The sequence below is a fragment of the Camelus bactrianus genome, chromosome 1 (assembly GCF_048773025.1).
Source record: "Camelus bactrianus isolate YW-2024 breed Bactrian camel chromosome 1, ASM4877302v1, whole genome shotgun sequence".
In the NCBI taxonomy this organism is placed as follows: domain Eukaryota; kingdom Metazoa; phylum Chordata; class Mammalia; order Artiodactyla; family Camelidae; genus Camelus; species Camelus bactrianus.
The window spans coordinates 49638848-49653995 of NC_133539.1; the positions used below are offsets into that span (position 1 = coordinate 49638848).

General features: G+C 44.5%; 1 protein-coding gene across 1 annotated transcript in view; it reads left to right on the forward strand.

Moving 5' to 3' along the window:
* Positions 1 to 630: 630 nt before the first annotated feature.
* The window catches only part of PLCXD2 (phosphatidylinositol specific phospholipase C X domain containing 2), a 46997-nt gene continuing 32479 nt past the window's right edge, over positions 631 to 15148 (forward strand). Inside the window, exon 1 of the mRNA XM_010970765.3 lies at positions 631 to 1419. Within this exon, the coding sequence (XP_010969067.2) occupies positions 1257 to 1419 (163 nt within the window). The 5' untranslated portion in view covers positions 631 to 1256. The remainder of the gene's footprint in view (positions 1420 to 15148) is intronic.

A 15148-nucleotide genomic window follows, 5' to 3' on the forward strand; every position in this document is an offset into this window, starting at 1 on the left:
CATCTATGAAAGGGGGATCATATTGGCAAACCTCCTTGCCTTATGGGACACAGTGAAGAGCAAATGGGACGAAGAATTTAGAAGGTTCGAAACAACGGGCAACACAAGTGTGAAGCATCTATTTCCTTCCCTGTAAAATGGGAAGAAGTGGTGTGTAGATGAATCTTAATTGAGTAATGGTTGAAACACAAATCATCCTTGACGTTGTCATCCAAATACGATATTCTTCACCTTCCTTGGCCTTTTTACCTCATATTTCTGCTGCTTCTGTGGTTTATTAAAAATGTATTACTCTGTGTAACTGCCGTGTGTGTGTGTGTGTGTGTCTGTGTGTGTGTCTGTGTGTGTGTCTGTGTGTGTGTCTGTGTGTCTGTGTGTCGGAGAAAAAAAGAAGGAAACGTACGGTTGCGTTTGACATCTGAGTCCTGACTGCGTGAAAAGCCAGAGGAATGAAGACTTCTCTGACCCAAGACCCGACGAGCCCGAGCGCGCAGGTTGCCCGGCCCGCAGCCCCTGCGGCGGCGTCCGTCTACGCGCAGGAAGGCGGGAGTATCGGCGGGCAGTGGAGGGGTGGGCGCCGCTCGGAGGGGCAGCCCGGGAGGACGCGGGCCAATCGGAGCGCGCTCCGCCAGCGGCCAATCACCGGCCGCCTAGCCCGGCAAATCTGCCCGGCAGTGCGGGGCGGGGCTGCCGGAGTCCGGGTACCGCCGGTTACACTTCTGGGCGCCTTCAGGAAGCCACAGGGCCGGGGGAACCTGGGCTGAGGAGCCGGGGGAGGGGTAGCAGGCAGGCCCGGCGTATGTGCCAGCCCAGAGACACACACAGAAGTGTGAATCGGGCTGAGGATGCTGCGTCCGGGCGCTCACATGTGTATAGACCCACCGGCGTGTCCATATGCCGTGTGGGCACCTGTCGTGTGAGTGGCTCCGGGCATGGCTGCTTGTAGGACGTTCAGTTTCTGTAAGATTTAACTCGAGGAGCCCACCTTCCCCCGGCCCCAGAGGGGGAACCTAAGAAGTTTAACGGAGCCGGGGCTGAGCAGATTAAGGGAGTGGAAGAGCAGCTGGGCCGGAGAGGGTAGGGACTGCGGGTGCCGGGGGCCAGGGAACCTATTTGCCCCGTCTACCCAGCGGAACGGCCTTTTGGCAAGACTGGCGTGACAAAGGTGGCTCTGAAATGCTTGAGAGCCCGGGGCAATGATGATCGCTGAGTGAGTGGCGCTGGGCTGAGCCTGGGCAGTTGACTGACAGAGAGGGATGCTAGCTATTAGGAAGGTAAGGAGGAAACTCAGGATGGGGACCATCTGCTCCCCCAACCCCAGCGGGACAAAGACATCATTGGAGGTCTGCAATGCCGACTGGATGGCCTCGCTCCCTACTCACCTCCACAACGTCCCCCTTTCCCATCTGGCAATCCCAGGTATTCTATTCCTACTTGTTCCCACTGTGTTTGCTTCTGCCATTTTAGTGTTGTTAATGGGTTGGGCTGCTTTTCTATTGTGCTGAGAAAATAATTGTCAGTGACCTTAACTAAAACCTCTTTATTTCCAACCAAAAACTTAACACTGATGCGACCGCTGTAAAGAGATTTAAGTACACTGCATCATTTGCAAAAGGGACTCAAGAGAATGAAAGCACTATTGTTTGCTGTTTGGGTCTTTTTGTTTTATTTTTACTCTACAGACTCATTCTAAGAACATTACTTTCTTAATGTGGGGACCAGGGTGTGTGAGTGGTGCATTTACTTGAATCACTTAGAGAAAAAAAGGAGAGATCAAGGATGATGAATAAGAAGTCATGAACAATTTAGATCTGGATCAAAATTGATGCTGATAAGTATTTCCCTTCTAATTTATCTGACCTTGGATAGTGGAGAAAGAAACAAAAAACAGATTAGCATTAAGAATAGGTCCAGAACTAGGACTGAGTATAAAGACGCTTATTTTTGTTGTTGGAAAAGCCAGAAATAGAGAATGCAGGCTCTCATCACAGGTAGTCATTAGGTGTGGTGAGGTGGTGGTGTTTGAAGCTTCGCCTATATTTAGACAGGTGTCTGCCAGCTGATCTAGAACCGAAGCCTTGAAAGGCACTTCTGCATCAGCCACTCTCTCTCTCCTGGGGGTTTTGTACTGTAATACCACTCGCATTAGATTTGTTAAATGTATCCTCTTCCATCCACTCAAAAGCTGGTTAACACAAGGTTTCTAGGGAAGGAGGTTTGGACTACAGTAATCTTGGTCTCATGTGCTGGGCAAAGTCCTAGATTCTGTTACTTGGAAAGCAGTCCCAGGAGCAGGAGATGGACCACTGCCAATCCTTTCTCTCACCTGGAGACATAACAATTGACTTCATCCCTGGACGACCAGACAAACTCCCAAGCAGCCCCAGGAGCAGTCTGCTTTTTGGTGGCAGACAAGATGACCTCATGCAACCCCAGATCTTTGCTTTCTATGCAGGAGGAAGAGCCGTGCTGGCAGCCTTCCCTTACTCGCCTCTTCTTTGGGGGCTTTTCCATGTTCATTGTCCTCTTGGGCTCTTGTTGCTTTTGAGCAAGGAGAGGGTTGCTGAATCTCTTTCTAGTTATGGTCACTTGTGTTTTTATCAGCCATTGACTACAGCTCCTTGGGAAATGCCAGATGGTCGTGCTTCAGAACAAGTCTTTTCCATGCTTAATTGACGCCTGTGGAGTCATCACTGACATGATGCACAGGCCTCTTGTAACATGAGTCATTTGTCTTCAGGCTTTCTGATGGAATTGTTTTGTCAGGTAGTACAGCAAGTACTATGTGTTTGCAAACAGAATGGCATCTTAGGCAGGCGCTAAATGGCTCTATCATTCAGGGCACATCCGGGTAGGCTGGGGCTTCCTCCTTCCTGTGGTACTTTGGACAGTCCAGACCATAGCAGCAGCTCAGCTCACCGCCTGGCTGTGCACTCTGACTCCTTGACTCCAGAAAGGGTATTTGTTCTGCCACCTACAGTGTATCTCCCAGTTAGTAGGATTGCCAGAGTTTGCAAATAGCAGGGCCTGCTGCTGTAACTGGAAATTCTCTGATTAGCCACCATGGGGAGACAGAGGAATTTGTTCACCCTGATTTGTAAAGTCCAGTTCTTCTAAGCAAAAAGAAAAAAGAAAAATGTCTTTGACTCCTCAAAAGATGCTGCACTCACGATGTGAATGCCCTCTTCCCGGCAGCGGGAAGGGACATGTGTACAGGTATATATAAGCTCAAGACAGGAAAATCACACTTTAAGTGCTAGCCATTTATGGACGCCCACTCCGACACGGCTTTGTCGCTAGTTCTCTTTTCTCTACCTCCAGCTTAACATTCCCCAACTAGCAGCCAAGTTCTTCCAAGACATACTGAGAGATTCTGAAACTCAGACAGCACTCACTAAGTGGAGGCCACCGTCATCCTCCCTCTTCCCCTTCCTCCTCCTCATCACCTTCAGCACAATAGCTGTTATTTACTGAGCACTCCCATGCAGCTCCGAGGCCTGTGTCACCTCGACCCTTAACATCCTCATTTTAGAAAGAAGGAAAGTATCTGCCAGAAAGGTTAAGTCATTTTCTGCAGATCACACAAATGGTAAATAGCAGGACTAATAGTTAAGCCCCTATGTAGCTGGCCCCAAACCCCATGCCCTGTCTCTGTCCTTGGGAGGCCTGGGGAAGTGCACAGCGGCAGGGAGGGTGGGGGAGAATTCTCTAACTGAAAACCGGTTTTCACAGTCTATCTCTGCAGCAATTGAAAGAATTTTTAAAACTAGGTGGTCTTTATCTGAGTGACATATATGTCACTGGCCAGCTAGATAGACACATAATACGTGTATATATTATATATCTGAGTAACATAAATATATAATATTTCCCTGTTATGTATATATATATATATATATATATATATATATATATATATATATATATATATATATTGCTGTTCAGCATTGGAACCCAGTAAGTTATCCTTATTTGGAGTTGGAACCCAGTAAGTTTTAAATTCAAATGTAGTGCTTACACCTACTATTCTGTGTGTGCATCTGTGCTTGTGCGTGCCAACCCAGGGCATCTGTGATATTGGGTCAGCTCTGTCAGGGTCGGGGTGGGGCGGCAGTGACCTGGGAAAGGGCAGAGAAAAGGCAGGGTTCCCGGCATTAAGAGCAGAACTGGGATGGAGTGAGCGCTCGGGTTCGAGTGCCTCTGCTGCATTTGCCTCAGTCGTGATGGGAGAGAGCAGGTGTGAACGCGCATCTCTCAACATAGCCTTGATGTATTATTTTACTTCCGCAACTGTTAAGAACACCTGTTAATGACTAGTGTCACCCAAATACACTGGCATATCTTGGAGAAGAACCTCAGGACAGTTCTCCCTGCTGACTGCATAGAATGTTTGGAGACCTTAAGGGTGAAAAATCTGGAAACTACAAAAGTCTGGTTTTTAAATTAAAACTTTAACCTCTACAAACAATTTTGCTGATGTTAGTGAAAGCATGGTTTTCTTCATGAACAAATGGACCGATAGGAAAAAATTTTTCTATAGTGTATACTGCTTTTCAATGAATTTTTTTCTCTGTATATTTTAATGCTATTTCTTTCTTCTTCTTTTTTTTTTTAACCGTGCATTTCCCCTTCTTTTTGTGAAGGGTAAACTATGCGGCCTATTGGAAAGAGCCTTGAACTTAAGGATCTGGAAATTTGATATCGGTGACTCTGGCTATGTGATGCTGAAACATTATCTGAATTTCTCGGGATTTAGTTTCCTCATTTGTAATTAAAACATTGGATTAAATAGGGAAATGTAGAGTCATTTCCAAGTGAAAAATTCTTTGATTAGTTTGAAGGGGTTTGTTTGGTTTTTGTTTTCTTGCCTGTCTCCAAACATAGAAGAATGATGGGGTCATTTTAGGTCTGAAGGCCATTTTTTTATGCCTCTTCAGAACAAGAAATTAATTTTGGCTTGTGCAAACAAAGACTCACTATTGCCAGAATGAAGCAGGGCTTTCTCACTTTAGCATCCTAAAAGGGACTAGAGTAGTTTAAACTGAACAGACTGAGTACATTTTAAGAAACCTCCATGCTCAGGCCTGTGGGAGACGCAAAGGTGAATCAGGCATCAGCCCCGCTGTCAGAGGCTCTTATAACCTAGTGCTGGAGACACACACACACACACACACGTATATACCTTCACCATACACAACTTAAAAATCTAATTGGGGTAAGTATTAAAACAGAGATATAAATAAAGTACCATAGAAGCACACAGAATGGAAAGATTAATTCCATTTTTTAGGAGTAGGAACTACTTTGTTGAAGAAATGGCATTTGACCTAGGATTTGAAGAACAGTCACAATTTCAAGGAATATGGCTCTGGGATCAGGGTTGGGAAGGGGGCTTTCCAAGTGAAAGAAACCACGTAAGCTAAGGGGTGTACACGGGGAGTGACCCCCCTCTTCTGCCCCTCAGTGACGCGTTGTTAACATCTTCATCATAGCACTTCCCCACACGTTGTTATCTCTAGGTCTCTGACTTCCACATCATCTGTGCACAGCCTGACGTGGAGAAAGTGGCCTATTCCCTTTGTAATCCCACGTCCTAGTACAGGGGAGCAGCTTGGGCATTGGTGACTGTTGAGTGAATGGTTTAGTGCGTGAAACCGGAGAGTAAGAAAACTGGAAAGGGGGCTTAGAGCCACCATCCTTTTCAATGGTGACCGGAGCTAAACCGAATAGATTGGTTAGGTTCCCCTTTTGTGAATACCATATGAAGTGCTCTGAACAGTTTTCAGTCCATTTTGTGTTATCTTTGCATACTCTTCCTATAGCTCTAGATAAGGCTTGTTACTGAGCCCTATTAGAAATGGAATTCTGAGGCAGAGTAAGACGGTCAGAAGGGTCAGAAGCAGAGCTCTGGTGTCACTTGTGCCCTGGCAACAGTTCTTTTCCCCTGTATCCTTTCTGCCTCCCTTCTTTCCTTGTCAGATGTGAGCGTGTCATGTTTCCCGTCTGGCTGCAGCCTAGCCTGCTCTCGTTTCTTGTTCCCCTCTTCCCCCTTCCTTCCACTGACCTGGCCTCGGCCCCAGCCTCTCCCTTTCCAGGGCCAGCCTTGCTCAGACGCTTCTCACTGTTCTCTGGTTCCCAGGCCGGTTCTCTGCCCTCGTTGGCTGATGATACTCTACTCCCTTCTCTCCTGTTCCACTTTCTGGAATCCTGTCCTTTTTCTGGGCAGTCCTGCCTTTGACCACTTGGTGATTTCTACAGCTCGTCTCCTGTGCACAGGTGTGACAGGAAACAAAACCACCATGGGGGCAGGACGTAGGGAATCACCACTCAAATCTTGCTATTGGAGGTTGGGTCAGCTCTGGTGCATGCCACAGAGATGGGGACCCAGAAGGGTGCAAGATGCATTGTGGAACAAGAAGTTTAGGTTAGCCCCACTTTGGGGATCTCATGAGCCATGAGTTGGCCCTAGAGGAGACTCATTCCCCTACAGAATCTGAGGCTGTGGAGAACCAAGGACTGCTGACTCTACCAGGGCTGACCCAATCAAGAAAAAGAGTCCTATGGGACCAAAATGGTCTCTTAAGTGGAAATAGTTGTTTCTTGTTATTATTTTTCATTTTTTTCTCTGGGTAGTCACGGTGAGGAATAAAAAGAGGCTTTGATTTGGTATTTGCGTTAGTAGGTTTCTAAGAAGGTCTATCTCTTCCCGAGATCCTTTCCCTGCCCCATTCACATAAAAGCCACAAGGAATTCAGGAATCACCCGTGTCTATAAGATGCAGAATCCTGGATTGGTTTAGATTATTCATGCTAGAGCCATACTGTCTGGATTTGAATCCCAACCCTGCCCCTCTTGACTCTGTGACTCTGGGCAAGGTACTTAACCACTCTGCGCCTCAGTGTGCTCTGTAAAACAGAGAGAGTAATGGCATTACCTCATGCAGGTAGTGTGAGAATTGAATGAATTCATATAGCAGAATAACAGCAGTCTCTGTCACAAAATAACCTGTCTTTTTTAAAAAAATTAATCATGATGGTCATTTATTGAAAGCCTGTGTCTGGAACAGACAACAGCAACAGCAAGGTGCAAAGTGCAGTCTGTACCTTCAGGTAATTCGCAGTCTAGTTAAGGAGCTGACCTTCCCATTAAGCTGTGTGGCTCCGAGTTCTCCGTCTGATCAGACCAGGATGCGCATCCCCTCAAGGGGACTTAGAGTTGGGGAAGGATACCTGGAGGGTTGCCCAGAGGACCAGGGGAGTCTTGTATGCAATCTGAGGGCAGCTGATTACGAGAGCCAGAAAATCCTCTTTAGCTGCTTTGTCCTCCCATCCCAAGTTCAGCTGTCACACTTTGCCATCTCCAGACATCCAAGGCCTTTGGGGAAAATTTAACTCTCTGTGACAAGACCATATTGCTGACTCTGCTTCTGCTCTCCCCATGGCCCCATCAGTTACCCTCCTAACCCTGCCATGTTATTCCTAGATCAAGAGTAGGAATATTACAAAATGCTTTCCTTTAAATGAATCTTTTTGCATATTTGATCATGCCCTCCCCAGCCATGGAATAGTGATACATATGTATCACTCACCACCCCCCGCCAAACACACACATACTACCCATCACCCAACGCACACTGAGCCATGACCTTAGCCTCACCCTCAAGAGAGCCCAGATTCTACTGCCTGCTTTTGTTTACCCTTTATAAGGATCCTGCCAGACAGGCCCCCTAACATCTCAGATCCTAGGAGCCTGCTGCTGTCACCTGCACGCTGCTGTTTCAGCACACTTCTGACTCTAAGGATTTGGTGTCTGACATGTGCTCTGAGCTGACCTCTCCTCCACGTGTCAGCTCAGCCCCCCGTCTCTCCCTGGCCCCTAAGAGCTTATAAGTACAGACGCACTAGAGGGAATGGTGGTGAAATGCTTTAGCTCCTGTAACTTTGCTTTTGGGAAAAGCGCAAACCACTTTATAAATGCTGACTAACCCTAATTAGAGATCCAAACCAGGCCTGCAGAGGAGGGAGTATTTATAGACATTGTCATAGGTGGGTGTGTTTGTGTGTGTGAAAAGAATTTGAACACACGTCAAGAACCAAATTTAGGTGGAGGAGAACTGTGACTAAATCTGTTTGAGTATTTCCACATGTGGATAAGGAGGAGTCCTGACACATTCTCGCATCTATAGGAATGTTATATTGCTGAACACCCATGAGGCTCAAATAGGGGGATGGCATTACTAGGCCGCTAGGTATGACCTGGATCTGGCCACAGAGGCCTGCACTGCTCTCGGGGATGTCTAGGTTCTGTTCTCCATGAAACATCGGCAGTCTTTCTTGGATTCATTGTCTGCTAAGCAGCTGACATATTCTAAGAGACTACCAGGGTTTTGAAAAAAGTTTCTAGTTATTCTAGAACTATCATCTAGAAGGTATTATGTCTTCTCGGAGAAAATTCTATCAGTATGTTTTTCTCTGTACAGACCTGACAAAATCTAAATAAAAGAAAAAGTAGGAAGTCAGTTGCACCCCATAACATGAGGCGACAGTCTGCAGTAACTGTGGCAATGAGAAATCCTGGACTCTGGGAGACTGTTTTACAAACATGTATGATCTGAAGGCTTATCTACTGAAAGCAGTATTCTTAAAGTACAGTTGAAACCAGATTTTAAAAAATGAACAGATAAAGGTGAAGACAGCCTCCCTCCCTCCCTCTCTCCCTGGGTTTACGTCTAAGTGATTGTCCTGGCAGGAGGTGTCCCTACAGAGCCTCATAAGAACTAAATGAACACGTTGTGTCAGTTTAACTAAAAAAAATTATTGGTGCTTGTTTACTCTTTTTGCTTCTTTGGGTTTCTCATCGCCTGTATTTTCAAAACGTATTTATTTGAAGGAAAAGTATTTATTCAAAGGGTATTTATCAAGTGCCCTTTTATGTCAGGTACTGTGCTAAATTAAGTGAATATGGAATAAGATTCTTTTCCCTGGTCTTCATGAAGTTATGATCTTAGAAGAAAGCCAAAATTCAAACACTATGGAGAAAAATGCATAGGGTTCAGTAACACTCAGGGAACAAGTGCCTACTCCACTTCTGGTAGGAGGCGGAAAGCCCGGTAGGTTGGGCTTCCGAGAGGGGCTGACCCTTGGGTTGAGTCATAAAGAGCAGTTAGTAAATATCCTGGTGTTACAGGTAGAGAGAAGGGTGGTACAGTGCGGAGGTACCAAGGACTGAGAGAGAGGGTGACCTTGAGGAAACCCAAGCATAGATTTCACCTAAAGAAGGTAATGAAGATGACTCTGGGAAAGTAGGCTAATGAGCCACGTGTCATGCCAAGACTTAACATTAAATGTTATCCCAAGGCAAAAAAGCAGCCATGGAAGGGCTTGGTCAGCAATGGATTAAAAGCCCTAAAATAACTGCATAAGGGTGAAGAGAAAAAAAATGACCCATCAGTTCTTAGGGATGCAGAGTGGTAATATGAGAAATTCATTATTTCTTTTATTCTATTTAATACATCTATGTTGATTATCTTCCATATGCCAGTCCCTCTCCTAGGCACTGGTGATCCAGTGATGATCAGTACGGACATGGTTCCTGCCTTCTCCAGTCTAGTTGGAGAAATGGACATTCAATCAACAGTTGTAACACAATATGTAAGATGATAGGGGAGGGAGAGATTACTGTTGGAAGAAGCATATAGCAGAGATATCTTAACAAGACTTGGGAGTCCAGGGAGGCCTCCTGGAAGAAGTGATAAATACACTGCAATCTGAAGAATGCAGAGGAACCAGCCCCCAGGATAAGAGGAGGGAGGCTGGGCTTCCGAGAGAAACAATATGGGTGGAGACCTCAAAGAGAGAAGATGGCCCATTCAACCAACCAAAATGGTCACACTTAGTGTAAGCAAGGAGGAGAGGGGCAAGGGGTGAAGTGGCAGAGACTGAGAGGTCTCATAAGCCAAGTTAAAGTGATGTAGCTTTACCTGCCCAGGTGTGGGGAGGGTGCCAGGCAGGTGAATGACACGGCAGCTTTGTGTTTTGGAAAGATCACTCTGGCTGCAGTCCACAAAAGGGGTTGGAAGTGGGAAGAACTGTAACCAAGGAGACCACTTAGGTTGCTGATGAGGTCATCCGAGTGGGAGATGATGCTGACCTGAGAAGGAGAGTGACTGTGGATGAAGGGAAAGGGACAGAAGCAGGAGATATATAGGAGTAAGTATCAGCAGGACTTGGCGATTTGTTGGAGGGTAAAAGAGAAGGTACAACTGTCTTGGGTGACTGGGAGAAGGACGACGGCTTTCCCAGAAAGAGGGATACAGGAGAAGGAGTAGGTTTAGGGGTGATGGAGGGAAGCAAATACACTTAGTTTGGAACATGCTGAGTTTGAAGTACCTGTAGGACATATCAGAATTGGGAGAAGGGATGGAGAACTCCCAGTGGAAATGATTTCAGAGATAAATCTTACATTTCACAATTTGCCCAAACCCCTACCCTCATTCACAGCTACTATTAAGTTCTATTTAAGATGATTTGAGTTTGAAATTTGTGCTTCATTTTTTTCTGAGTTTGAAATCTGTGTCTATATATATATATATATATAGACATAAATATATATAAATATATATATATTTAGATTTAAACTAAATTTTTACTTCTTTCAGGAAATCCATCCTGAATTTCTAGTCCCAAATAAGCGACCTTCCCAAGCTCATCTAGTGTTCTGTGCATTCTGCATGAATTCTGTCATTTCTTGTTTCACTGTTTCCCCTACCATACTGGCAACTTGGGGGTGGGGTTGGGTCTAGCTGTGTGCACTACACCACAAACCAGCTGCGAAATGGAAGCTGTTATTCCTTTACCACATCATCAAATACCATTTATTTCACACACTGACATCCAGGGTTACACGAAGGGGCTTAATAAAAGCAGGAGAATTTTGTAGTAAAATGTTTAATGTCACTTTTTCCCCTACCCTAAACATCTCCCTGTTTTCCTCCTAAACCTTCAAAGTAGTCCTTTTTTGTGTGTTAAACCTGAAAGGCTGTTAAAACTTGGTTATCACAAAACTGAGAAGGCTCATCAGGGGATGACCAAGTGCCCCTTGTGAGGTATTACTTTACCAAAGATGATGCCATCTGTTCAGAGACAGAGCAGGGGGATAATTAGAAAAACAGAGGAAGAATCTCTTATTAATGAATTACCTATAACAGTATCTTATTTGGGGATTAGAGTCTATTGAACATTTAAGGAAGAGAAAGTCTTTCAAAGAAAAATAGATACCTAGCTATACCTAGAGGGCTTTAAAATGCCTCCCACGGAATTAAAAACCCTTTGACTCACATAAATCAGAGGCCTTAGGGGCTGATAGACTATCCACGGCAGTAAATTCCCCTGGCGGCCTGCAGAGTTCTTGGGAGGCTTGCCTCCCCCTTGAAGCCCTCCAGGACATCTTAAGGCCAGGAGTGGGACTGTCTGGACAAGCCTTTAACCAAAGACACTCACTTGCATTTGTTTTTATATATACGTATTTCATCTGGCAGCACTCCAGGCTGAAAGTACCCTGGAAAGCTCTGATTTACCTCAACTTTTTCTAGCTCATTTAGCCAGTTGGGCTAGACCAGGACCAGCCCTCTGGATTCCCAGGCTGATGTCTGACCTCAGCCAGTGGGATGCCCCTTGGCTTCTCAGCCCAGGAAAAATATGTTGATCAACATCCTCTGCTTCCACATGTTCTGCCTTGCTTCAGAACACAGTTGCTTTGTTGCACTGTGAATAATTATGAATTAAATAGGCAAGTGATTAAAAATTAAATTGTCCACATGGCCCTGTCAGATTTTGCTGGCAGTTTAATGGTTATTAATACTCCCCCATATACCCCATGGAAAATAATCAAGTCTGATGGATGAAGTTTATCCCATTGGGTTAGCAAGCTTTAAAGATATTATTCTTTGGTTTGGGAACCTGCTAACCAGTCCCCTGATCTTGAACCTTGGGCCCATATTGGCTCTGTTTTGTATATCCTAGAGATGCCTCAGCCTTTCTGCAATGGTCAACATGGAGTCAAGTTCTCTACAAATGCTGACTTTTCCCAAGGACTTAACTTCAGTGCATGAGACAGGAAGCCCCAAGGAGATGCTATTATGAGATAATTTATACACACATAAGTTGCAGGAAATCTATTCTCCGGGACTTTTCCTTTTAAATTGTTTAATGCAATATTTTATTCTAGCTGCTCCTTTCGTCATCCTTTCTGGTTTATTTTTGTCCTCTGTGTTTTCTAACACATTCCTCTTCATTGACCCAGATAACTCAAGATAGAAGGACAAATGGGGATAAACGGAACTGGGGGCATACAGGTGCTGGGGGAGAGAAGGTGCGGAGAGCGAACTCTGCCTACTTAAAGAAGATGAATGGACCAAAGAGAAGTTGGGGAAAGGATCAGGAGAGCTGGGCTCATCTGCCCCAAGCAACTCTCTAAACAGCTGTTCGTTCAAGTAAGCAAGAGTGCTTGCCCTTATTCTATATACGTGTGTTCAGCACCTACTATCTGCCAGAAACTTACCAAGTATGGGGATATGGGCGTGAATTTGACATGATCCCACCCTCAAAATCTAAGAGTCAGCTGTCAGTGACAGACATGTAGATAATCCAAGCCAGTGTCCCAAGTTCATCAGGTATGAATAAGATGCGGTAGAAACACAGGGCAAAGAGCAGTTAAATCTGCTTGATTGAGTCACAGACAAATGACCATGACCTGAGTTACATACAAGTAATTAACATGGAAAGACAAGAGACAATGAGGTTGTTCCCATGTTCCCGGGGACTCTAAGGGTTTCTTTCTTTTTTTTTTTTTTAAATAAATCTTTGTCTATGTTCAATAACCATAAGGCCCAATTCTCGTACATATTTTTACAAATAAGTGTGTTCTTAGGTCAGGCCACAGAAATATTGTAATATGCACAATTACAATCTGTTCAGATCAAATTTATTGCAATATTCATAGAGATTAAATACCTGAGTCATAATATGAGGTGCTTTTGTGCAAAAGCTGCCCTAAACATCTTCAGATTTAAGGACATGTTCATTTTTATGTCTTTTCTTACTGTTTTTTAGCTTATATCTATCTTTAATTTTTATTCACATCGGAGGCAGTAGAAAAAATAGTTCAGGGTATGGGTTCTGTGTTGGTGGACTTAGGATCACATCCTAGTTACTAGTCATGTGACTTCAAATAAAACGTTTAACCTCTCTGTCACTTAGTTTTCACATCTGTAAAATAGAAATAATTATAGTACCTATTTCACAAGTGCAAAGAGGAAGCACAATCCACAAGAGCACCCTCACTCTGACACCAGTTGCAAGTTTGGGGGTCCTCAAGATCATCCTTAGGTTCGATAATTTGCTAGAAGGACTGACAGAACTCACCAGAAGCTGCTATACTCCATTACCATCTTTTACAGCTAGAGGCATAGACTACAGCCAGCTAAGTGAAGAGTCCTAGAAAGTCTCAAACGTGCAAATTCCAGTTGCCCTCTCCGCTGGAGTCATGGACAGTGCTGCTTTTCTGGTATTGATATGTGACAGTATGCACAAAGCACTGCTAACCTGGAAAGCTCGCCCTACCCTTGGTGTCTGGAGTCTTTGTTGAGGATCCACATGGCTGATCTCAGCATTCAGCCCCCCAGGCCAAACCTGTTCCTGAGTGACTCAATCCTCCCCACCATAAATCTCATCCTTAGACTTTTTGATGTGGCCCCAAGGCTCCCAGGTAAACAAAGATACTCTTATCAGGCAGGATATTCCAAGGGCTTAAGAGATTACCTCCCAGGGGCCAAGGACAAAAGCCAGACCTCTGCCTGGGCAAGCTTAAAGTCTTTACTACACAACAAATGTGCTTAGGAATTAAATAAAGTAATACATGCAATGTGTTTAGAATATTGCCTACTACAAGCCAAGCATAAATTTTGGATATATAGCTATTATTATTAGCAATCCTTTTTGACTGCCTAGTATGTGCCAAGCATCACACTAGATACTATAGGAAATCTTTAAAAAATTAACAAGGTGTAGTTTATAATTTTGTAGGGGAGATAGTAAGGATCAAGTAAAACCAATAAAAGTAGAAAGAGGTGAGTACCACAGTAAAGAAACAAGCAAACTGTGCCAGAGACCTGGGGAAAAAAAGAGGTTCCTTCCAAGTAGGGGTTAAGGGACAGCTGCGGCAGGAGGGCACCTGGGAGCTGCACTGAGGGAGGCAGGATTTCCATATGGGGAGGAGGGCATTCCAGACAGAGGGAACCACACGAGTAAAATTAGAGATGGGAGAGCAAGGGCACCTTCAGGGAACAGAGCAGGACTGTCACTTACTGTGACACGAGAAAGAAATGGAAAAGGACTAGACATACAGACTGAGAGAGGTTTTCAACGTGGTGCTGAGTGCTCTAAGCTTTATCTCGTAGACTCTAGGGAGCCAGTGACAATTTAGGGCCGAAAGAAAATGTGCTGTCTCTTTTCAAGTCTCCAGTCTTTCAGCATGATCCTTCCACAACCATATCATCCTCCCTCCCAATACCCACTATTTCACTTGGCCAATTATAATTCATCCTGCGAGAAACAGCTCAAGAACTGCTTCTGTGCAAACCTCCACTATGGGACATGTATACGCCTTTGGGACCTGTTTTCTGCCATACACAACTGTGTTTTGTCATCTCTGTATGCTTGTCTCAGAATAAGTACCTATAGAAAAAAGAGACAGAACAAAAGAGGAGAGAGACATGCAATCTTGAAATAGCTACAATGAATTTAAGCACAAAGAGCAGATATTTCTAGTTAATTTAAGGAGAAACTAGGACATGCAGTAACAGTGCCTAAGGGGAGACAAAATCTTGTAACTGCATTGCAAAGTCTTCTCACGGGGTCCCAGGGCTTTAATAATAATAATAATATGCAGAAGAGCTTGCTTACATAACACTTACAAAGCACTTACTAGGCACCTGAGAAATTCTCCACTTGATTTCTGTAAACCCAGTTAATCTTTACAACTCAGTGATGTAAGTACTATTATCTCCATTTTACAGATGGAGAAGTTGAGGTACAGAGAAGTTAAGCAAATTGCAACAAAAATCCCAATAACAATACTAGAATTGTAAAAA